Source organism: Cervus elaphus, chromosome 20, assembly GCF_910594005.1.
Source record: "Cervus elaphus chromosome 20, mCerEla1.1, whole genome shotgun sequence".
In the NCBI taxonomy this organism is placed as follows: domain Eukaryota; kingdom Metazoa; phylum Chordata; class Mammalia; order Artiodactyla; family Cervidae; genus Cervus; species Cervus elaphus.
In genome coordinates, this window is record NC_057834.1 from 57472469 (window position 1) to 57496389 (window position 23921).

At 50.5% G+C, this 23921-nt stretch overlaps 2 protein-coding genes and 1 long non-coding RNA gene across 6 annotated transcripts; 2 read left to right on the forward strand and 1 right to left on the reverse strand.

Moving 5' to 3' along the window:
* The first annotated feature begins 1013 nt into the window (after window positions 1-1013).
* EPS8L3 (EPS8 like 3) lies at window positions 1014-17071 on the forward strand. Of its 3 annotated transcripts, XM_043877974.1 has the most exons (20): window positions 1018-1171; window positions 2078-2172; window positions 5138-5203; window positions 5345-5409; window positions 7256-7414; window positions 7702-7851; window positions 7937-7992; window positions 8410-8549; window positions 8629-8747; window positions 9000-9120; window positions 9220-9281; window positions 9579-9653; window positions 10006-10154; window positions 14343-14424; window positions 14658-14692; window positions 15192-15366; window positions 15563-15691; window positions 15993-16066; window positions 16357-16489; window positions 16745-17071. In XM_043877974.1, exons 3-20 carry the CDS (start codon window positions 5173-5175, stop codon window positions 16754-16756), a joined length of 1767 nt encoding a protein of 588 aa, XP_043733909.1. In that variant the 5' UTR covers window positions 1018-1171; window positions 2078-2172; window positions 5138-5172; the 3' UTR covers window positions 16757-17071. The 3 variants fall into 3 exon arrangements, with proteins under 3 accessions (XP_043733908.1, XP_043733909.1, XP_043733910.1); XM_043877973.1 differs by lacking the exon at window positions 2078-2172 and having other exon boundaries at window positions 1014-1171; XM_043877975.1 differs by lacking the exon at window positions 2078-2172 and having other exon boundaries at window positions 1021-1171; window positions 5112-5203.
* On the reverse strand, window positions 1677-19618 carry LOC122677746. Of its 2 annotated transcripts, none has more exons than XR_006335900.1 (4): window positions 19492-19618; window positions 18298-18342; window positions 10408-10575; window positions 1677-1924 (listed from the first exon to the last, which is right to left on the reverse strand). It is a non-coding gene; the product is annotated as an uncharacterized LOC122677746 (long non-coding RNA). The 2 variants fall into 2 exon arrangements; XR_006335899.1 differs by having other exon boundaries at window positions 19260-19571.
* A 50-nt stretch (window positions 19619-19668) lies between these two features.
* Window positions 19669-22985, forward strand: GSTM3 (glutathione S-transferase mu 3). Its single transcript, XM_043877976.1, has 8 exons — window positions 19669-19809; window positions 20210-20285; window positions 20858-20922; window positions 21604-21685; window positions 21772-21872; window positions 22188-22283; window positions 22377-22487; window positions 22788-22985. Exons 1-8 carry the CDS (start codon window positions 19762-19764, stop codon window positions 22884-22886), a joined length of 678 nt encoding a protein of 225 aa, XP_043733911.1. The 5' UTR covers window positions 19669-19761; the 3' UTR covers window positions 22887-22985.
* Window positions 22986-23921: the final 936 nt, after the last annotated feature.

Below are 23921 nucleotides of genomic sequence, written 5' to 3' on the forward strand. Positions count from 1 at the left end.
GTGAAGAACTGACTCATTGGAAAAGACCCTGATACTGGGAAAGATTGAAGGCAGGAGGAGAAGGAGATGACAGAGGATGAGATGGTTGGATGGCATCACCGATTCAATGGACATGAGTTTGAGTAAGCTCCGGGAGTTGGTGAGGACAGGGAAGCCTGGCGTGCTGCAGTCCATGTGGTCACAAAGAGTCAGATATGACGGAGTGACTGAACTGACTGACTGATTCTCCCCTCCTGCTTCACTCCCTGTTTCTGTCCTACCTCCCTTGTTAGACTGTGAGCCCCCAGAGGGCAGGCAGCCTGGATGCCAAGGAAGGCTTTTAAATATCATGAAGCACGAGGACTGGATCACAACCAGGGACGGAGGGGCGTCTGAGTTTCCCATCTCTGTTGAAGCTGCCCAGGCTCAACCAGGAGTCTAAGGGCATGGGGTCAGGTGGGGAGGAAAGCGTGGAAGAGCAAGAATGATGAGGGAAGGGCTCCCTGCTGGGCCAGAGGGGAAAGAAAAGGCAGGATGAGGTGGGCCCTGCTGGGAAGAAATCTCAGTCCTCCACCTAATGCCCATAGGGTCCCAGCTCCCAGCCCCCATCAACTCTTGTGAGCCCCACATCCTGCTCACAGGGACCACTTGGGTACCCATGACTGCACACCCCCATGGGCAGCACACCCAGGCACACATGCCAGCCCACACCGCCCCCAAGCCTGGGTCCACCTCCGCCACCTGTGCCCGGGATGCCCGCTCCTGCTCCCTGCCCCAGTGCCTGAGGCTGACCTGGGGCCTCAGGGGAGGCACCCACAGGCAGGGGGAAGAGGGGGCTGCACGCTAACGGCAGAGGCAAGTCAAGCAGGAAGCCCAGAAGCAAGGGGCTCTGTCTAAGCTAGGGACACCTGTCGGCGCAGGCGTGGCCACAGGCCTGGGCTCTGGCACTGGGCAGTTGGTAGCCTTGGAGGCCGCCCCACCCGCCAAGAGTCCAAAGAGCACAGGTGTGGCTGCCTCCTGACCTCCGCACCATAAGACCGGCCTGCTTCAGGGCTCACCTGACCACAGGGCCCCTGCCCGGGACTGCGCCACTAGCAAAGAAGCCACCATCTTCCCACCGCCAGCACCAGGCCACCAGCTCAGACACTTGCCCCTTCGGGGGCACCAGCCTCCAGGTCTCACTGGAGCCCAGGTAAGGGCCTGGCCCTCTGGAAGATCAGGGCCCAGCCAAGCCTCAGGAGGTCCCGACATAGTGGGGACAGCTCAGTGGCTTCCTAGGCCAGGGTCTCCAGCCCATTCTCAATGTGGCGGCCCTAAGGAGGGCTTGGGACTCGGCTGAAGGCTAGCAGGCCAGGGAGCAGAGAGGGAGGTAGGCAGGACTCCAGCAGCATCTCTGGGCTGCTTCTCTCCAGGGCTCATGATGCAGACATGAACTTCTTCCCTGCTCCATTCCCTAAACGTGGGGGATAAACGGGGAAACTGGGCTGCCACAGACCCACCCCCCTCCCAGAAGGCAAGACAGACCAAAGTCAGACCCCATTCCTCCACCCCCTACCTTTCATCCCCCAGCCCTACTCCACCTCGTTGTTGTGATGTGGAGCAGTAGATGTTGCTTGGACCTGCCAAGAGAGATTGTTGCCAAAATCCTGGCTCCCTGTCTACCGATGTCAAATAGAAATAGGGAGACAGAGTTTGGAGGAAGTAGAAAAGAATAGCTTTATTATTTTTGCCAGGCACAAGGGAAACACAGCAGGCTAGCGTCTCAAGAACTATGCCCCCCTTTCTCGGGAATAGGGAGAGGTTTTATATCCTCTTGAAGGTCTTGCGTTTTCTTTTTCTTTTGCAACATTTCAAAACAGCCACAGTTGTCATCGGGCAACTCAGCAACTGGGTCTTGTGTTCCTGAAGTTATCAGCCTGTGACCTTCTTTCTGAAATGCAGAATGCTACAAGAGAGTGGAGGGGGAGAAGAATGCCAGGTGCTGAGTATAATCTATATGGAGTCAGAGAGTAATCAGCTTTGTGAAGTCCAAGTCCAGCTACAAGTGTTTGTTACTAGTAACAGCTAAAGAATAACCAAGATTGTTTAACTCTTGTAGGGCTGTTTGGCTGGTATGTGCCACAGGCTGTTCACTCATTTCTGTTTTGCTGCAATAAAACCCACAGGGACCATCCTCTGTGAAGGGGCTGGCAGGTATGGAGGGGTGCTAACAGAAACGAAGTTCATTTTCTCTTCTTTATCTTCTAGATCTAGAAGCAGGAAGTGTTGCAGCCTGTGGGGTGCAGCTGGGGAGAGGGGGAGCAGGCTTTTAGAACCCTTTACCCTTGGAGAGGAAAGGGATCCTCCCAAACGTGGAAAACACAGACCCATACACAATCCCTTGTTTACTAGAAACTCACTTCCCCAACACTGAGTCATCTTATCAGATCTTCTGCTATTTTCATAGCAGTCCTAGTTACAGGGGCGTGGGCTGCTCTCTGATACTTTGCCCAGGATATTCCAGGGTTTCTGTACAACTCAGATGCATCACGGAAATGCAAGGACACCTGCAGAACTGACACCTATCCATGATGCATACACACATCATTAAACTAACACATACCCTTGACCCACACACTCAGCTAACTCCCACCACACCCCCACGCATCTCAATTACCTCCATTCCATTTCAATGTATGTGTGTATTCTAGACTCCCTCCATGCTAGGAAGGCACTGGGGGAACAGCAGGGGCAACATAAGTCCACTCTCAGGAGGGCACAGCCCAGTGACAGAGGCACATACATAAACAGTTAAAGCATGGAGCTTGTAGTCAGGCCCAGCTGAGTTCATTCTCTATAAAATATTTACTTGTGATCTCAGACCTGTTATCCTCTTTGAATCACCATATCATCCTCATCTGGTCAAAGGGGTAATAACAGTACCCACCCAGCAAGGTTGTATTGAGGATTAAATGAGTTGTTGGGTGTAACATCTGTAGAACAGCACTCAGCACATAGGATCAAGGAAGTATAAGTGATGGTGCTGTGCGGTGCTATACTTAGTTGCTCAGTCACGTCTGACTCTTTGCAACCCCATGGACTGTAGCCAGTCAGGCTCCTCTGTCCATGGGGATTCTCCAGGCAAGAATACTAGAGTGGGTTGCCATGCCCTCCTCCAGAAGATCTTCCCAACCCAGGGATCAAACCCAGGTCTCCCACATTGCAGGCAGATTCTTTACCTAAGCCACCAGGGAAGCATAAATGATGGTAGCGAAAATTAAATGACATAAAGTTCATAAGGCACTTGACTCTAGGCTCACAGCACTAACTGGGGTGGTACTGTTGTTAGAGAGGAACTTATAAGACTAGGTGTGGCATTAGGAAGATGGGCAGGGTTGAGTGGGGTGATCAAGGAGGGCTTCAATGAGGAGGTGATCCTTAAACTGTAATATATTTATTTTAACTTATTTTTTTATTGCATTAACCTTGGTTTATAACACTATATAAGTTTCATGTGTACAACATTATATTTCTAATTCTGTACACACTATAACATGCTCACCATCAAAATTTACTTTATCCGTCATCACACAGTTGATCCCCTTAACCCATTTCACCTTCCCTCCTGCCCCTTCCCCTGTGGTAACCTCTACCCTGTTCTCTATATCTGTTATCTCTATTTTCATTTGGTTTGGTCTATTCGTTTGTTTTGTTTGTTTCTTATATTCTACCTAAGTGTGGAGTCATACAATATTTGTCTGTCTTCTTCTGTCTTACTTCATTTAGCATAACACCCTCAAGGTCCATGCATGCTATTGCAAATGACAAGATTTCACCTTTTTATGGCTGACTAATATTCCTTTGTATGTACTACATCTTCCTTATCCATTTGCATGTGGATGGGCACGTAAGTTGTTTCCATATTTTGGCTTTTGTAAAGGCCAGGATGAACATGCCTGTGAGTGTGCTTGGTCACAACCAGCTCTTTGGGACCCCACAGATTGTAGCCCCCCAGGCTCCTCTGTCCATGGGATTCTCCAGGCAAGAATGCTGGACTGGGTTGCCATTTCCTTCTCCAGGGGATCTTCCCCACCCAGAGATCCACCCTCATCCCTTGGGACTCCTGCACCGGCCAGTAGATTCTTTACCAATGCTCCCCCTGGGAAGACCCCATGATGACTATAGGGGTGTGGATATCTTTTTCAGTGAATGTTTTCATATTCTTTAGATAAATAACCAGAAGTGGGATTGCTAGATCATATGATTATTCTATTCTTAGTTTCTTGAGGAGTCTCCATACTATTTTACACAGAAGCTGCACCATTTTACATTACATTTTACTTATCAACAGTGCACAAAGATTCCCTTTTCTTTTTTACCAACATTTTTTATTTCTTGCCTTTTTGATAATAGCCATTCTGACAGGTGTGAGATGATAGCTTCTTGTGATTTTTGACTTGCATTTCTCTAAGAATTAGTGATGTTAAACATCTTTTTATGTGCCTGTTGGGCATCTGTATGTCTTCTTTGGAAAAAACATCTATTTCCTTGAGCTGGAATTTACAAGGTTGGGTGGGGAGGGGCTCTGGGCAGAGGGTTCAGAGTATGGAAAGGCAAAGACAGCAGTTTTAGTAAGACATTTAGGGAAGTGCAAGTCACTAACACATCCTACAGAGCTCCATCATAAACATGCAAACATATGTGTGTGCATACACACACACGTACACCCCTCCTGAGTGGCTCCCCAGCATAAGAGCCAACACAGGCCTCCTCCCAATTTGCAGAGTTGAAACAGGCTTGGACAAGAGGCTTGCTGTGACAGGGAAGGCTGCTGACCCTCATGCCTCCCGTCCAGAAGCCAGGCACACCCATCCAGAACCTTTCACACTCGGGCCCAGGATGGGATCTGGTCCCAGGTGCCTGTCCACACAGCTTCCCTGGGGCCATCAGGATAAGCATTATTGGCCAAATAATGGGAAGTTGAGAGCCTGCCTGGGGGCCTCCGAGGCCCAGCCAGGATGGAGAGCTCCTTCAGAGGAAACAACTGGAGACACATCCAGAAAGACCCGTGGTCTGAGCCCCAGACCCAGGTCAGGGATGGGCTGCGACAGCGGCTCTCCCACCCAGCTCTGCCTGCTCATCCCTCTCCCCAGCTCTGATCGCTGTCTCTTCTGCTCAGTTTGGGCTTTAGGGAGTCATCTCAGCAGCATCAGCATGTCCCGGCCAAGCAGCAGAGCCATTTACTGTAAGTGGTCCCCTTCTCTCCCTCTGGGTTCCCTGAACCCCCTGCCTCCAGTCTCTCCCTCCCCACACTGACCGCCTCCGATAGTTGTGCCTGTCTCAACTCCTTCTTCTGCCCTCACCCCCTTGCTTCCTGCCACGGCAGTGCACCGGAAGGAGTACCTGCAGAATATCGCCTTAGAGCCCACCCACCTGCAGCACAGAGTGGAGGTGAGTAACCCTAGGGCCCCATACAATTTCCTGACTGAAGCCAAGTTCTTCTATGTGCCCCCGACCCTGACAAAAAGCAGATATCTGAGATAAGTCTGCCACAGAAGCCAACGGCCTGACCCAGCCAGAGCAGGTGGGCTCGGGTCCAGCAAGCCTACCTGAGCATTTGCTAAGCGCAGGGGAGGACGGGGCAGCTGGGCGTGGGCAGGGGAAGCTAAGCCAGTGGGCATCCCATCCCCAAGTAGCAAAGGGATGGGCCGGGAGTCACCTGCCACCACTCGATCCCACCCCTTCCTGTCTCTCGGCTTATCCCCTGCCCCAAGAAACTGCTCTTTGCCCAGGATCTGGTACAGCTGAAGGACAGAATGTGTGAGGTCAGCCAGCGGTCCTTGTGCAGGGACTTGAAAGGGCCACTATCTGAGAGGGGAGCCATCTGGGCTTGAGCTCCCTGTGCGGGGCTTGGAGCCTGGAAGTGGAGGCTCAGGCACTGCCTGGGAGAACGACACTGGCACTGCCAGATCTAGTTGCCAGGACAGCTGTTGACACCACGTGACAGCTCAGGCTGGAAGGGCGTGGCAGGGAAGAGCAGACACTGCATCAGGCTGAGGGTCTGGGTAGAAACCACCCCCGGGCAGCAGTAGATTTAGCACTCACCCGGAAAAAAAGGCAGGGAGGGATGCTGGAGCAACCGTCTGGAAGAAGTCAGGCTTCCCCAAGTCAGATGAGTTGGGACTAAGATCCCTGGGCTTCATGGAGTGAATGAGGATTGGGAACTAGCTTTGTTTAGGTCTAGGAGGCAAGAGCAGGGGAGGCGTGCCCAGGGTGCCAGGGCATTTGCTCATGATATCAGGGCTCCTGAGTATGCTGGCCGAGTGAACTTGAAGAAGAGCTGGGAGCTATGCAGAGGACAGGGCAGGGCAGTGGGGTCAAGGGGCAGGAGGCAGATGGCATCCTCCCAGCGAGGACCTGGAGGGGAGCACAAGGGGCAGGACTGTGACTTTTGAACAAGGATGGTAGAAGCGAAGGGTATCCTTGAGGAGGGAGAATAACAGCAAAACCCCGCCTTTGTGATCAGACTAGCAGGGGACAAGGGCCTAAGTGGAGACTGAGGTCAGTGTGGACCTAGAGTGATATTTCTCCCTGGAGAAATAATCAGGGAGAAGGGTGGTGGGCTTGACTTATTCCTGAGAGACTGGGAGTTAATGGATTATCAGAAGTGGGACATGCATTCTGGGCGTGGGGAGCAGCATGAGCAAAGGCACGGAGACAGGAAGGCTAGGTCAGGGAAGAGATGGACCAGGCTGGGTGGGTGATTCTCAAAGAGAGCAAAGAAAAGTAGGGGACAGAATTTGAGCATCCTATATCCTACCTGGAGAAGTTGAGACTTATTTGTTGGATAGCTGAAGCCCACGCCCCTTCCCTATATTTACCACCATCTAGACTGTTACAGATGGAGAAGGAAATGGCAAGTCACTCCAGTGTTCTTGCCTGGAGGATCGCAAGGATGGGGGAGCCTGGTGGGCTGATCAGAGTCGGACACGACTGAAGCGACTTAGCAGCAGCAGACTGTTACAGGCGATGACTGTTCTTCTTCCAGAGTTCTAAATCCCCTCCTACAGCCCATCAGTCCCCACCTTGGGAGCCCCATCCTAGCCTGACTGCCTCCAGCCCTCATATTGTCTCTTGAAGACTGCTTTATGGGGATTGCCTGGGGCCTCGCCAGTGAGGAGGCCAGGGACATGTCTTCCCCCTCTGCTGCCCTTCCCCCACCCCCAGCCCTTTCCATCCCCACCTGTGAGCCCCCTCTCCAAACCTTCTCCCAGCCCATCTCCTCCTGTCCCCTCAGCACCTGATGACATGTAAGCTGGGGACACAGAGAGTCCAAGAGCCCAAGGATGTTCTGCAGAAGCTGCAGGAGATGGACGCTCAGGGCCGGGTGTGGAGCCAGGACTTGCTCCTGCAGGTCAGGGATGGCTGGCTCCAACTGCTGGACATCGAGACCAAGGTCAGCCTCCCACCATTCCCTGCCAGGGGTCATAGCTAACCTGGGCTGTGGGAAAGCAAGCCCTGGGTCGTGAACACCATCCACCATGCCCCACACGGCAGCCACCCCTCCCCCCCCCCCCAATACATGCCCAGGACTAGGAAGAAACAGGAGATAGAGGCACAGGGGTCAGGGAAAAGGACACCCCATCCCAGGCCATTGGAAGGGCGGAGCAACCCAGGTCAGGAGCTGCTAGGGGCCTGTCGGGCTCTCAGCGACCTCACAGCCAGCCTCTCTGCTCGGCCCAGGAGGAGCTAGAGTCCTACCGCCTGGACAGCATCAAGGTCATGGACGTGGCACTCAACACTGGCTCCTACAACTCTGTCCTGTCCATCACCGTGCAGGATTCGGGCCTGCGAGGCACTAGCACTCTGCTTTTCCAGTGCCAGGAAGTGGGGGTGAGATCTAATAACCATCACCACCCCCTACCTTACCCCTCCCCTCCCCCATCCCCCAAGCCTGTCTGACTGCTGGTTCCTCCAGGCAGAGCGACTGAAGACCAGCCTGGAGAAAGCTCTGGAGGAGGAGCTAGAGCAAAGGTAGGCAGCCTCTGCCCCAGCCCACCTGCAGAACCCTGGAGCTCAGGTCTGGGTGGGCTAGACTCTGCCGCACACCTGGGGGAGCTCAGGGGCCTGTGGCCCAATAACACAGACATTGACCTGGGGAGTGGTGAGGCTGGAAGCAGGGTGCAAAAGGGCCTGGGGAAGGGACTGGTGCTGGGCCCAGGGGCCACTGGAGACTATCCTCAGAGACTGACGTGGGACCAACTGGTCCCGGAGGGCAGGCCGATGACGCAGGGGAGAGTCAGGGAAGGGTTTGGATGGAGATCAGGGGGCAGGGCTGGTGGGGCTCCTGGAGAGGGGCAGTGGTACCCCTGGGTCCTGGGGCAGAAGTGTGGGCAGAGCCTCTGCCCCAAGAACCCAGTCAAAGCTGTGGCCCTGTCATGCCCTTCACAGGCCCCAGTTTGGAGCCCTTCGCTCAGACCAGGACCGGTGGAGGGGGCCTCCTCTGGAAAGGCCGCTCCCTAAGGAGCCGGCGCCTCCTCTGGAGTGGGGACCCCCTCCCAAACAGCACTACTTGATGGGCCCAGAGCATGGTAAGTTTGGGAGTGGGGGCCAGTGGGAGGAAAGGTCCCCATCAAAGAAGTTCTGGGCCATGGTCCTCTTCCTCTGCAGACACCCCACCATCATCTCCGAGGCCCCTGCCATTCCGCACCAGCGTCCGAGAGTCAAGCACCTTCTTGCTGTCTCCTTCAAGGAGGTCCCCATCCCCTGAGGACCCAAAATGGGATAAGGTAACTGCAGACTGTCTTGGGCTTGTTGAGGCTTTTGCTGTCTAGCCAAAGGGAGGACACCAGTTGTCTCCGTCACCTCAAGGAGCCAGGTCCCAGGTCGACCAAGGCAGGGCCTGGCCTGAGAGGGGACACAGAGGCTTGGTCAGGCCCTGGGCTGGGCCTGAGGCTCAGGCTTGTGGTGGAGGGGGGCAGGGTTGGGAGTTCCAGGGCGGGTCTAACTGCCCACTCAGCCAGGGGTTGTTTGGGGTCCAGGAGGTGCTGGACCATGTCCTAAGGGACATCGAGATGTTTGTGGGGAAGCTGGACGAGGCCCAGTCAAAGACTAGTCGTAAGAAGAAGAATCACAGGAAGAAAAATAAAAAGAATAAGGGAGGTGAGTGCGAAGGGCCAGGGGAGAGGAGTTGGGGTTTGGGGGAGGGGGGGAAGTCTTGGCATGATATATGACTCGCCATCTACCCCCTTCTTGCTATAGAGATAACAGAGGAACATTACATCGACTGCTTCCAGAAGATCAAGTACAGCTTCAACCTCCTGGTACGTGACTCCCCACAAGTTTCCCAGCTCTTCTTGCCCCTTCCTTCCCTTCCCCCACCTCAACAATCCCCTCCTCTCCCTCCCCTCTCCCCCGCCAGCAATCCTGTTCCCTCTTCTCTCCATGAACATCCTATGCTGCTCCAGCTTCTCCTCCTGGAACCGTCCCTCCCCACTCTTGGTTACTTTGGGAGAATGCCAGGCTCCCCACCAAGGCCCAGAACAGTTATGGGGCCCTGGGGTCCTGGTGAAGGTGGGGTGGGAGGAAGGCTGGTGACAGGCTTCACCCTGTGTCCTCAGGGAAGGCTGGCCACCAGGTTGCAGGATACAAGTGCCCCTGAGTTTGTACACATCATCTTCAAAATTCTGGAGTCCGTGAGTCAGGGCAGGGGTGGTGGGGGTAGGGGGGAAGAGGGTGGTGGTACAGAGGGACGTGCTGAAGTTAAGATGAGACTGGTCAGGGTGGGAGGGAGGGGGCAGAGGGAGGTACGGGTCTGCTCCTTGCTCACCCCCAGCACACCCTCTTCCTTGACCCCAAGACACTACCCTACTCTGCCCAGCAAGTACCTCTCAGCAGACTAGGTGTGCTGGGGTTGGAGCCAAGGACACCAGTGAGGGCAGAAAAGAGCAGGCCTGGGGCAAAGTAGGAAGCCAGGGACCCCAAGCCCTTTCCCACTCCTGCCCCCGAAGAAGCCCAGGCTTCCTGACACTTTTCATCCTTCCCCAGATCCAGACCCAGTGCCCTGAATCTGGCCTAGCAGCCCGAGTGATCTCACCCCTCCTCACCACCAAGGCCATCGAGCTGCTGCAGTCCTGTCTAAGCCCATCAGAGAATAACCTCTGGAAAGGGCTGGGGACAGCCTGGACCACCAGCCAGTAAGTGACAATAAGGCCTGAATGAATCAGAGGCAAGCAACATGGGGGTGTAGGGCAGGAGGTGACAAGCTCTATGTTGTATCTTAAAATGAATTGTATACCGGTTAAAACTATACCCATTCCTCCACTCCCCAGCTCCTGGTAACCTCTACTCTATGAAATATCTTAAAACAAATCAGGGAAATCTACCTGGAGTTCCCAACTTTTAATTAGGCTAAACACAATGGAAAAAAAAAAACACCAAGACACTTACCATCACCCACCATTGCAGAAAAGCATTATCTCAGAAAATAGAACAATTCTTCCCAAGAAAGGAGCACTGGCAACCTTCTTCTAAAGTTTTTCTCATTTTTGTCAAGGACGAAGTGAAAACTTTGTCTCAGTGCAGCCCAGATTTTAACAATTACTGACGTAAGAGATGCTGCAAATGTAACATCAATAAAATTTGCAACCAACTGGCAGAGGAGCTAAGAGAAGAGATATTTCATGTGGGTGGAATGGTGACAGGGGCAGTTGGGCAGCAAGGCCAAGCTGATGGGAGCAGGTGGGGTGGGGGTGGGATGTGAAATCTGTTTGGATACCCTGAGCTGAGGTGTCTGCAGAGACTGGGTGGCCTGGCCCTGCAAGGAGAAGTCTGACCTGGCTACGAGGGTTTGAGAACAGTCAGTACAGAAGGGATAGTTGGGACCCCCTGGAGGTAAGCACTGCAGTAAAGTGAGCAGAGCTCCCTTTAACAAGCATGGCCTGCTCTCCCCACGAGAGACGGGCCTGGGAAAACTTTGAGATGGCAGAAAGAAACAGGGGTAAGGAGGTAAAGGAGGCAAAGAGAAATTCCAGAGAGTTAAACGGAGAAACAAAAAAGCAGAAGCATGAAAACCAAGACAGAACAGGGTTTTAGAAAGAGAAATCAACTGGGGGAAAAGCCAATGGTTCTAGGAATCTTTTTGCCTAACGAGCAGTTTTGTTTCGTTTTTCAGTTCAGCCCCATTAAAGGACTTCTGTGTCCATTTCATCTAAAGACATAAAATATAACATAATATAACCTATTTATTTTATTGTGGTAGAATATACATAGGATAAAATTTATTTTAACTATTTTTAAGTGTGTAAGTCAATGCCATAAAGTACATTAACAATATTGAGCAACCATCACCCTTATTCATTTCCAGAACTTTTTCAACATCCCAAATGGGAACTCTATACCCATTAAACAACCAAACAAAACTCTTTACCCATTCCCTTCTTTCCCCAGCCCCTGGTAACCTCTATTCTACTTTCTGTTTCTGCTTATCATTTTAAATATAAGATTAAAGTCAGGTGTACCCTGAAATGTTTTCTCTTTTCTTAAAACAACCAAAAATGAATGAATGAATGAAATGAAAGACAAAAACACAGAGAACAGAATTAACAAAAGAGATGTAAAAACCTTCAAAAGAGTTAAATTGCAGGCAATTTTATTCAAACTATTTCTCTTGAAGCAAACTGGCCCAAAACTACAAATGACACTAAATTCTGTGGTAATAGAATAGAAGGATACAGATCACACAGGGCCATTTGGATTTGGCAATCAGAAATAATCAGGGCTTTAGAAGAACTAGTTTCAACAGAGTAATGGCAGAGGTAAAAGTCATGAGGTAAGGAATAAAGAAAGATCCAGAGGTAAGAAAATGTAGGCAGGGCATATGGACACATCCTCAAAAAATTTGATAAAGATGAACTGTGAACTTCCAGATGGTCAAGCTGGTTTTAGAAAATGCAGAGGAACCAGAGATCAAATTGCCAACATCCGCTGGATCACTGAAAAAGCAAGAGAGTTCCAGAAAAACATCTATTTCTGCTTTATTGACTATGCCAAAGCCTTTGACTGTGTGGATCACAATAAACTGTGGAAAATCCTGAAAGAGATGGGAATACCAGACCACCTGACCTGCCTCTTGAGAAACCGGTATGCAGGTCAGGAAGCAACAGTTAGAACTGGACATGGAACAACAGACTGGTTCCAAATAGGAAAAGGGAGTACGTCAAGGCTGTATATTGTCACCCTGCTTATTTAACTTCTATGCAGAGTACATCATGAGAAACGCTGGGCTGGAAGAAGCACAAGCTGGAATCAAGATTGCTGGGAGAAATACCAATAACCTCAGATATGCAGACGATACCACCCTGATGGCAGAAAGTGAAGAGGAACTAAAAAGCCCCTTGATGAAAGTGAAGGAGGAAAGTGAAAAAGTTGACTTAAAGCCCAACATTAGGAAAACTAAGATCATGGCATCTGGTCCCATCACTTCATGGGAAATAGATGGGGAAACAGTGGAAACAGTGTCAGGCTTTATTTTTTTGTGCTCCAAAATCACTGCAGATGGTGATTGCAGCCGTGAAATTAAAAGATGCTTACTCCTTGGAAAGAAAGTTATGACCAACCTGGATAGCATATTTAAAAGCAGAGACATTACTTTGCCAACAAAGGTCCGTCTAGTCAAGGCTGTGGTTTTTCCAGTGGTCATGTATGGATGTGAGAGTTGGACTGTGAAGAAAGCTGAGTGCCAAATAATTGATACTTTTGAACTGTGGTGTTAGAGAAGACTCTTGAGAGTCCCTTGGACTGCAAGAAGATCCAACCAATCCATTCTAAAGGAGATCAGTCCTGGGTGTTCATTGGAAGGACTGATGCTGAAGCTGAAACTCCAATACTTTGGCCACCTCGTGTGAAGAGTTGACTCATTGGAAAAGACCCTAATGCTGGGAAGGACTGGGGGCAGGAGGAGAAGGGGATGACAGAGGATGAGACGGCTGGATGGCATCACCAACTTGATGGACATAGGTTTGGGTAGACTCCAGGAGTTGGTGATGGACAGGGAGGCCTGGTGTGCTGCGATTCATGGAGTCGCAAAGAGTCGGACACAACTGAGCGACTGAATTAAACTGAAGGTAATAGGATGGCATCTTAAAAAGCATAGTAACAGAGTCAAGGGAAGACTTGAGCATGTTTTTAAGGCAAAGAAAAGGAGCTAATGGGGACTTCCCTTGCAGTCTAGTGGTTAAGACTTCACCTTCTGATGCACTGAGGAGAGAGTTCTATCCCTGGTCCAGAAGCTAAGATCCCACTTGCCTCCCGGTCAAAAAATCAAAATACAAAACAGAAGCAATATTATAACAAATTCAATAAAGGTTTTTTAAAGGGTCCACATCAAAAAAGGAAAGAAAGAAAGAAAAGGAGCCAATAAAAAAGATTCAAAAGAGGGAATAATTTGTCCCCATTGAATAAATATTTATTAGGGGTTCCCTTTTGGCTCAGCTGGTAAAGAATCCACCTGCAATTTGGGAGACCTGGGTTCAATCCCTGGGTTGGGAAGATCCCCTGGAGAAGGGAAAGGCTACCCACTCCAGTATTCTGGCCTGGAAATTCCATGGACTACACAGTCAGTCTATAGGGTCTCAAAGAGTTGGGAATGACTGAGTGACTCACTTTACTGCCTCTTCTGTCCCTTGTGCACTATACTCTGGAGACAGCTATCAAGGAGATCAACATAGTAAGAAATACAGATAAGTGAGAATCATGTGCAATTCAGAATGTGTGTGCACAGCGCAAAGAAGCAGCATTCACATCTGTCTCTGGGAGGCAGGGAGAGACTTCCTCCAGGAGGGACTCCACGTTCCCCAGGCAGGCAAGCAGAGCCAGCCTGGAGGCCACAGGCAGTGCTGCTCCTCTGGCGTCCTGGGCAATGGGTGAGGATGCAGGCTGAGAGGCAGGTACCAGCCCCCACCCTAGAGCCAGCCAGAGTGCTCTGTGGTGATCACAAGGGGGAGGTCCACACACGAACCAGCTAGAAAGAAAGATCTGGTGCTGGGGAACTGAAATAGGTTAGACCCCAAGAATGTCTTCCAGCCCTAACACTGCAGTTCTGCCACTTTCATTCAAACCCCCCAACAGTGAGTTAAAGTATTCATCTCTTAGGGTGTCTGCACTTTCACGGGCAGAGGTGAGGCTGACCCACAGATACCCGCACCGTGGGATTTGTACATGCTTAGCTGTTCGCTCCTATGTGGGTGTCCTGGGGCCTTTCATCTGTGCACATGGGCCACTTTCTCCATTACCTAGAAGATCCCCCAGGCCAGGTGCTGTCATCTCCACCTTCTCCACATCCCACAGTCTGGCACAGAGTGGACTCAGCCTTGTTCTTTCCCTAGGGCCAACTGGACAGGCAGCGAGCCCCCGCCCTACCAACCCACATTCTATGATGGTTGGCAGCTTCCAGAAACTTCCTACCAGGTAAGGGGAGCTTAGCACAGAGCCCAAATCAAAGCCCTAGACTCTAGCTAGTTTCCACCATCTCAGTCCAGCCATGGTCACGTGACACCTAAGTGGTAGGTGGGTTCTGTGTGGAAAGCAGACAGGTGAGGGGGTATGAGGCAGCTGTGTGCAGATGGGTCTGTGGTCTCGCACCCCTGCTCTCTACCACCATGCAGCTGACGTCCTGCTCTCACTTTGTTCTGCCCCTACAGGCGCTCTCAAGATACCAAGACGCTACTTCCATCCGGTATGCCCTGGGCTTTGTCAGGACCGTGTGGTTCTGGGGAGGGAAGGACTGGGCTGATCCTGTGGATCTGCAGATTCTACACCTCACTGACCTCTAGGCTCTCTTTTAGTCAGACATGTACAAGCACATCTCTCCCCTACTTTGGGTGAAAAAGCAGTTTTTTACCTTCCTAGGTTCCAATCCCTCTTCTTTCAGTACTCCCCACACATAGCTGATTTCTCAGAGATTGAGTATAAAGTGCTCAAAGGAGTGCTCAGATACAGAAGACTCCACTGCCGGAAAAGTCTTGAGAAATCAGCAACATCTAGATCTCTTTTGCCTATAGAAACCCATACCCCAAGCCCATCTAACAGTGACCTGCCCTCAAGCTCTGTGGAAACCCCAAAAGCCATTGCTAGACTCCAAACAGGAGAGATCTGGGGATGAGACAGGGGCCGGATCTCTGAGGCCCCACTCTCCAGCCATCCTGACTCTGTCTCTGGGGGGCTAGGGGGGAAAGCCCTAGGTTAAGGAGCACCTCGCAGTTTGCTCAAGAGGAGACACACAACCATGGCCCCAGCCCTGTACCCTCCAGACCCGGATCTGTCAAGCCAGCCCTGAAAATGCAAGTCCTCTATGAGTTTGAAGCTAGGAACCCACAGGAACTGACAGTGGTCCAGGGAGAGGTACTGGAGGTGAGGCATGGACTTGAGCTGAGAAAAGGAGGCAGTGGTTGGTGGTTGATGGGAGCTACTGGGAGCATGGGGGGTGGAGGGATTGGCCTGGAGAAGGTGAGGGAAGGTTGGGCAGGGCCCCGAGAGAGAAAGTCCGGTGGGGGAGGGGAAGGCTGACTGGAGAGAGGCTCGCACTGACCTGGTGACTCCCTGGCAGGTTCTGGACCAGAGCAAGCGGTGGTGGCTGGTGAAGAATGCAAGGGGACAGAGTGGCTATATCCCCAGCAACATCCTGGAGCCCCTAGAGTCGGGAGCCAGCAGGAGTCAGAGCGAGTCACCCACTCGGGTACTAGCATGCCTAGACTTCAGAAGCTATAAAGCCTGAATCGGAGGTGGGGGCAGGGAGGATTCTTTGACAAGTGGAGGAGATGGCCCTAGTTCAACTGAATCAGTATTATCACGTGCTTACTGTCTGCCGAGTTTATTGTGGGGCCAGAGCAGAGAACAAGCCTTATGCTTGTCGGACAAGCAAACCATGGAGTGAAACACATGGTTTGATGAAAGCCCAGGGAAGGGACCCTGATGAGAGGGGCTGTGGGTGGCTCTGAGATGAGATGGCTTCTGACTCCCACTTCCCCTGGTTCTAGGCTCCGATGCTTCGACTTAGCTCAAGGCCTGAGGAGGTCACAGCCTGGTTACAGGGAGAGAACTTCTCCACTGTGTGAGTGCCAAGTCCCACAGCTTTACCTCTGTAAAGGGGGCCAATAACTTGTGGACCCCCCCACCCTGCACAAGTGTCTCTTCCAGGGCACTTGTCCCTTCAACCCCAGGAGTTTATGGAGTTGGTTTAAGCCAGTATGTTTGTCTCACTCCCTGACCTCCAGACACTCTTTCTGTGAATTCTCCTGTCACCCCAGCCCTCCAAGCCCAAACAGCCCCTTCTCCACCCAGATACCCAGGGCTGGGTCCTTCCACCCTACCACTGACGGTTTCTGCTATTTTTGTTTCTAGCACCGTGAAGACCCTTGGGTCCATGACGGGGAGCCAGCTGCTTCACATGAGACCTGGAGAGCTACAGATGCTGTGTCCACAGGACGCCCCCCGGGTCCTGGCACGGCTGGAGGCTGTCAGAAGGATGCTGGGGGTGAGGACACGCAAGGGTCCCAAGCCCTGCTGGAAATATGGGTTGCTCCCTGAGTGAGCATGAGAGTGCCAGGTGGGCAAGCCAGCGCACCCGACCCTGGGGCAGCACTCACTGTGGCAGGTCTGGTACAGGACGGTCCCCCAGGGGCTTGACTTCATGTGACAGGCACACCTTGCAGCTCCTAACTGACTGCTGGCATGAGCTCTGGGGTCCCTTATCTGGCACTGGCCTCACCTCCACCTTTTCTTTCCTCAGATAAGCCCTTAGGCAGCAATTCAGACACCTCCAAGACCAAGACTTTCTCACAAGCAAGATGGCGGATCTGATACTCTTTAGAGCCCTGAGAATTCCTCTTCCAAGCCCCCAGGTTGCAGCAAACCCCACACCCCAGCTCACACAGCAAAGAGGATGAACAAGACCAGAGGCCGAGACAAACCGTGCCCCTTCTCGCTGTGTGGAGAGGTCTCCCCAGTTGCCACCTATTTATTGCATCTCTCTCCTGAGCTTAGAGCATTTATGCTTAGATTTGTCAGGACTCTGTTTAGACCCTCTCCTCCCCAATAAAGGTATCCTCAAGCTTGTCGTGTGCCTCTCTTGCAGCTTCCTCTGGCCCTGGTGGAGGCCAAAGGCAGAGAATCAGGAAGAGCTGGGACACAGGGCATGAAACAGCAGCAGCCCTACATCCATCACTGGGCCAGACTATGAGTGGGAATTCACTGGAGCAGAGTCAGAATTCGATGATTATGGCCCAACTGTCCTTAATTTCTAAATAAATTTGAAAATAAGGCTATACTCGACATCTTTATCCACCTGTGTACATTTCTCCTGGTATGTTCCAAGACACCCAGTACAGGTGAGGGCAGAACATCAGAGCAAGGAGTACTGAGGCTGGCAATTGCAGGTTTTGATCAGCCACACTGGCTGATGATGCAAAGTCACACTAAAAAGCATGTCCAGGCTCTACTTGGCAACTTCCTCTTTTAGTACTTCTGTCACTTCCTGTTGCAGTGAGCTAATTTTGAGCCCCCGTCCCCAGCTTGCCTCTTTAGTGGTGGAACATAGGGAACATTGGACTGGCTATGTGAACTCAGCGCAAGTCATTTCACTCTCTGGCTCTCTTTTTTCTCTCAAATGTTAGGTGAAGAGTCTAAACTATCTGTGGCTTCTAATATTTAGGATACATAGCCTTCTTTAATCTCAGAACAGTCACAAGACTCCCCTCCTTATATAACAGAGGTTCTACTATCATTCAGTTAGCCTGCAGATAAGGTTTGATATACATATGGATTAAGGGCCCCTTAAGAGTCCTTAAGACGTTCCCTTATTACAATAGCCAGAACATGGAAGCACCCTAGATGTCCATCAACAGGTGAATGGATAAAGAAGTTGTGGTACATAGATACAAAGGACTATAACTCAGTCATAAAAAGGAACAAAACTGAGACAGTTGTAGTGAGGTGGATGCGCCTAGAGTCTGTCATACAAAGAAAAACAAATATCATACATTAATGTATATATATGGAATCTAGAAAAATGGTACTAATGAGCCTATTTACAGGGCACAGATAGAGACACAGATGTAGAGAATGGACTTGCGGACACAGTGGGGGAGGAGGGGGTAGGACGAACTGAGAGAGTAGCACTGACATATGTACACTCTCATGTGTAAAACAGACAGTAGTGGGAAGCTGCTGCGTAACACAGGGAGCTCAGCTCGGTGCTCAGTGATGACCCAGAGGGGTGGGATGGGGGTGGGATGGGAGGGAGGCCCAAGACAGAGGGGATCTATGTACACAGAGTTGACTCACCTTGTTTTACAGCAGAAACTAACACAACATTGTAAAGCAGTTATGCTGCAATAAAAAAAGAAGAAAAGATCTTATAGTCACTCAGTTGAATCTGTCCATGACCCTAACACTGCCAAAATATCCTATTTTTTGACTGCCTATCTCATTCCCTCAAGTTCCTGGCCTCAGAAAATCATCTCTCCTAGCTGGTAACACTGAATAAGAAAGCAAATACTTTTCCTCACAAAATAGAACAAAGGTGAGACCCTTAAGGTTTGACTGTCCAGAGCAAAAGTTAACCGGAAAAGTTAATTTAGGGGAATGAGGAGAAGCGATATTGACACATTGTCTTCTGGGGCTTCATGGAGCTGAAGAAGTCCTAGAAACAGGGAAAACTTCCAGAACCAGGTAAAAAAGTATTTTAACCCAGGGCTCCCCAGATTTCCCAGCAAAGACTGAGATGAGGTGAGACTGTTTGGATATCCAAGTGCAGAGGATCTAGCACAAGTCGGGCTATTACACAGACCTAGTTTTGAATTCTAGGCCACCCACGGACACTTGAAATTAGAAAGGAAACTCACCCTACCTCTCCACGCCACGCTACTCTTCTATAAAATTGGTGTAACAGCTACTTCACAAAGTTGTTGTGAAGCTTAAATTGGAATAAATTAGCTAGCATACATGAAATACCTAGGCTATTGACTAGCATATCATAGGTTTTCAATAAGCATTAGTCTTACATCCCAAGTTAATTTGTGACTGGTCTGTTATTTTAGGAGGAGAAATCCAAACATTATAAATTCATCTGTCCCAATGCATTTGTACTTTTTTCCTTTCTTCTTTTAGTGAACTGTCTTTTTTAAAAGTTTCATCTTTGCTACACCCAAACTAGGGGGAAATGTGTTTTCCCACGCCTGGCCTAAGGGGTTTAGGGACTCTGTGTTATAAGTGTTTGTGCTGCAGAGGCCAGGCCAGGCACCTACCCAGCAGCTCAGAACTCCTCGCCATCCACATTCTATGCACACGCCAAAGAGACCGATTCCCTGATGGTCAGCCTCTGTCGACTCCTGGTGCTTGCCCACTTTCCCCCAAACCTCCCATCTCCACTAGATAAATATTTATGGCAACTAGGGTAACAGGGTCCTCATGGCCTGGACTGATAGGGCCCAGCCCCATCCCACTCTAACTGAACTATTAAACAGAGTGCGGCTTTACGTGCGGAAGGTAGAGAGACTCAATCACAGGGCCCGGCCGTTCTCCTCACAGGTCTAGCCTCGGGAGTATCCTCCCCCAACGCCAGGAACTGCAGAAGTCGCGCGGGCAGGCGCCCAAGCGGACACTGGGAGGGTGGGGAGGGGGCGGGGGAGATGGCGGTGGGGGCGGAGTCAGGGCGCGCACGTTGGCACCCCCTACCTACGTCGGCTATAAAGCGCCTCCCGGTAGCCATCTACTACCAGTGCGCGAAGGCACAGGGGCGATTTCGACATGGCTTCGTCGAAGTCAATGGTTCTAGGTTACTGGGACATTCGCGGGGTGAGTGCGGTCTCAGCGGCTAAGCCGGGCGGTCTGGGAGACTGACGCGGAGGTGGTAAGGGGTCCTCTTGGCGGTCTCCGAGGCCAAACCTCCTACGCCGCGCTGCGCAACGGTGCGCGGCCGGCCCCCTGCGAGCTCCGGGGCCGCGGAGACCGACCCCCTGCCCCGCCATTGGAGACGCTGGCCTGGGGGAGAGGGGCTGAGGGCAGTAAGCCAGCCCTGGGTAGGTCTCGGGAGCTGCTTAACCACCCCATCCCGGCGGGATGCGGCGTCTCGGCAGCCCTGGCAGGGACGTTGGCGGGTGAGGGGTGGAGGATGTTGGGGCTTGGGGGCAGGGAACTGCGCAGTTGCTGACCGAAAGCTTTCCCCCACCCCCACCCTTCTCCCTGGACCCATCAGCTGGCGCACGCCATCCGCATGCTCCTGGAGTTCACGGATACATCCTATGAAGAGAAGAGATACACGTGCGGGGAAGGTAATGCTTAAGTAGGTGCCAGTGCGACGCCGCGCTGAGCCGAGCAGGTCTTCCAACTGTTCCTGCCTTCTTGAGCCCAGAGGGTGGCATCACGCCAAGGTCGGGTGGGACTTCTGCCACCAGTCACCTGGGAGCTCTCTGCTGTGTTTAGTGTGGGGAGAGAGCTGGGAATTCTCCTCGTGCCATAGCCCAGCTCTGCCTTAACACTGATGGTAATGGCTAAGCTTTTGGGGTCTGGGTATGTGAGGTATTGGGCTTCCCAGGTGGCGCTAAAGAACCCGCCTGACAATGCAGAAGACATGAGATGGGGGTTTGATCCCTGGGTCAGGAAGATCCCCTGGACGAGGGCATGGCAACCCACTCCAGTTCTTGCCTGGAGATTCTTGCCTGGAGAATCCCATGAACAGAGGAGCCTGGCAGGCTAGAGTCCACAGGATCACAAAAAGTCGGCCACACTGAGACGACTTAGCAGGCTTGTGAGGAATTGGAATTAGGGTGTGTCCCTAAATCTTTCCACGCTCCTCAGGGGGATTTTAAGCTGGTTGGATCCCACTTCATTCTTTCTCTTACAGCTCCTGACTATGATAAGAGCCAGTGGCTGGATGTGAAATTCAAACTAGACCTGGACTTTCCTAACGTAGGTGGTTTTAGGAGAAGAGGGGGCAGAAGGGAAGGCCTTCAGCTATATCCTTGCTCCTTTCCTCTCTACTCTAGTGGTTTGTAAAATAAGGGCTCTTCCTTTCGATAGAATGCAGGGGGTCCTTATACTTGGATGAAGAAAAAATTACATTTGCATTTCTACTAACCACTAGCTGAGAGTTAACAGTTCCTTCTGTTGTGAATGTAGGCAATGTGACTTTGATTATTAGCCAAGCCTGTGACTGGGTATTTTTGTATTACATGTGCTGCAAATATTATAAATAAATATTATTTACACTTACCATACTTTGAAAGTATGATAGAAATTACATCTGTTATTTAATGCATTCATAGGCACATATTACTCTTACAATTTTGTTCTTTTAATGTTATATAAATTATGTAATATGTGTAATTTGCTTTATGCATTTAAAAGCCTTATTCGGAGAAAAAGTGCATAGCATGCACATGCCCATACACAAAAACACACACAGTAAAGCACCCCTGTCTAGAATCAAGTGTAGACTCAGTTGCTGCCTTTTACTTTCTTTCTTCTTTCTCCAAACACAGCATTTTCTCTCTACTGTACTCTTCCCTGCAAGCCTTCTTTCCCAGGAGAGAGAGGCAGGGAGGCAAGAGAGAGTCAGGTTGCTCATTTGGCCTCTCCTTTTCTTTCCAGCTGCCCTATCTCTTGGATGGTAAGAACAGGCTCACCCAGAGCAATGCCATCTTGCGCTACATCGCCCGCAAGCACAATATGTGTGAGTGGGGTAGGGCTGGTGATGTGAGGGTTGCTCCCCTGGGAATGGGTAAGGCCAAGGGTGATTTCCTGTCATCTGGCCTATAGGCGGTGACACTGAAGAGGAAAGGATTCGAGTGGACATCATGGAGAACCAGATAATGGATTTTCGCATGCAGCTGGCACAAATCTGCTACAACCCTGACCACGTGAGTTTCCTGAACAGGAAGCCATCTAGAAAAGGAGCCTTTAGGAACTCTCAAGGGTTAAATGTGCCCCATTCTCCTGCTGCTGCCTTCCCACCAAGTCTGTCAGAGTAAGAAACAGAACTCTTATTTCTGGAGGGGTTGTTTGTCATGTAAGTCGTGTTGGCCCTTCTTTCCACATCCCTCCTTTCCATCTACCACGTCACCCTGAAAGCATGGAGAGGAAAGCACCTGGAGAAAGGGCTGCTAAGTGTCCATCACTGGCCCATGCCCTGATCCATGGAGATGATGGATCTTTTGCTTTTACTTCTCCCCCAGGAAAAGCTGAAGCCTCGGTACTTGGAACAGCTACCTGGACAACTGAAACAGTTCTCCTTGTTCCTGGGGAAATACTCATGGTTTGCGGGGGAAAAGGTAGAAGACAGGAAAGGAAAGGGAGGGGATCCTTTTCTGTCTCTGCAGGTATAATGAGCCCCCCCAGACTTGATGATCTTATTGTCCCTGTAGCTCACCTTTGTGGATTTCCTCACCTATGATGTCTTAGATCAGAACCGTATGTTTGAGCCCAAGTGCCTGGATGAATTTCCGAATCTGAAGGCTTTCATGTGCCGTTTTGAGGTGATGCCCCTTGCACCTTTCTCTTAAAAAACACAGGCTGCCCTGGGCCCTCGAGGGACCCTGTTGTTGTATATTCTTGCCTAACAACTTTTGCCTAAAGGGATCAGTGGTTGGACACCTCTAAACCTTTAGGTCTTGGGAAGGCCCTGACTTCTATATCTTGAAGGCACTGTCTATAAGAAGTGGTGGGGATGAGGGACATGGGGGTGGAGTCAGGCAGCATGCGAGTGCTACTGTTTTGAAATGGGTCTTTTGGCCTGGGTTAGAGTCTTTATAAGATTTGGTGTGCTTTCCCTTCAGGCTTTGGAGAAAATAGCTACCTACATGCAGTCTGACCGTTTCCTTAAGATGCCTATCAACAACAAGATGGCCCAGTGGGGCAACAGGAGAATCTGCTGAGCCGGAGGCAGACTCGTACTGCTTGTTTTGTTCCATTCCATCCCTGGGGTACCTGTACTCCCTCTTCCCTGCTCTTTTCAATAAATAGCATTCAGGCTACTGATGTCCAGCTTGGTTTCTGTTGGGAATAAAGGCCGAAGGGGAGTAAGGACGTGTGAATTCAATCACTGCAAATTAGCATTCGCCTGCCCCACACCTGAGTCCAAGGGCTAGAGGCTCTTGCCCAGACCTTGAGAATACTAGAGGGAAGGCTGAGATTTCACAGCTGTAGATAACAGGTTGTTAAATGAGACTGTACCCCCTGTGAAGTCTTGGTGAAGTCTTCAAGTAAAACTGTGTGGTAGATTTGGAAAGATTTCAAGTAAAATTGTGGGGGATAGTTGTGGAAGATTTCAAGTAAAATTGTGTGGTACTATGGACTCAAAGGAACTGGAGATCAGAAACAGACCCTTACGTATGTGATAAAGATACTTCAAACTGGTGGACTAACCCTTTTATAGGAATAGGACAGTTACTTAGCAATTAAAAATAATAGACTCCTACCTTATGCCATTCACTAAAATTAATTCATCTGGAGTTTAAGGCCCAATGTTAAACACAAAGCTCTAGATATTAATGAAAATGTATGAAAATTTGTGATCATAGGGTAGAAAAAGTTTCTCTAAATACAACATTTTAAAAGCTGTAAAGGGAAAGATTTTACAGATTTACCTTTTTTCCAGATTGTAAACAGATTTTTTATGACAAGGGATAACTAAGAAAAATTAAATGGCAATGAGATAAAAGACCAGTATAGAGACTATTATATAAAGAACTCTAGTCAAGGCTATGGTTTTTCCAGTAGTCATGTATGGATGTGAGAGTTGGACTATAAAGAAAACAGCGCCAAAGAATTGATGCTTTTGAACTGGGTGTTGGAGAAGACTCTTGAGAGTCCCTTGGGCTGCAAGGAGATCCAACTCCATCCTAAAGGAGATCAGTCCTGGATATTCATTGGAAGGACTGATGTTGAAGCTGAAACTCCATTATTTTGGC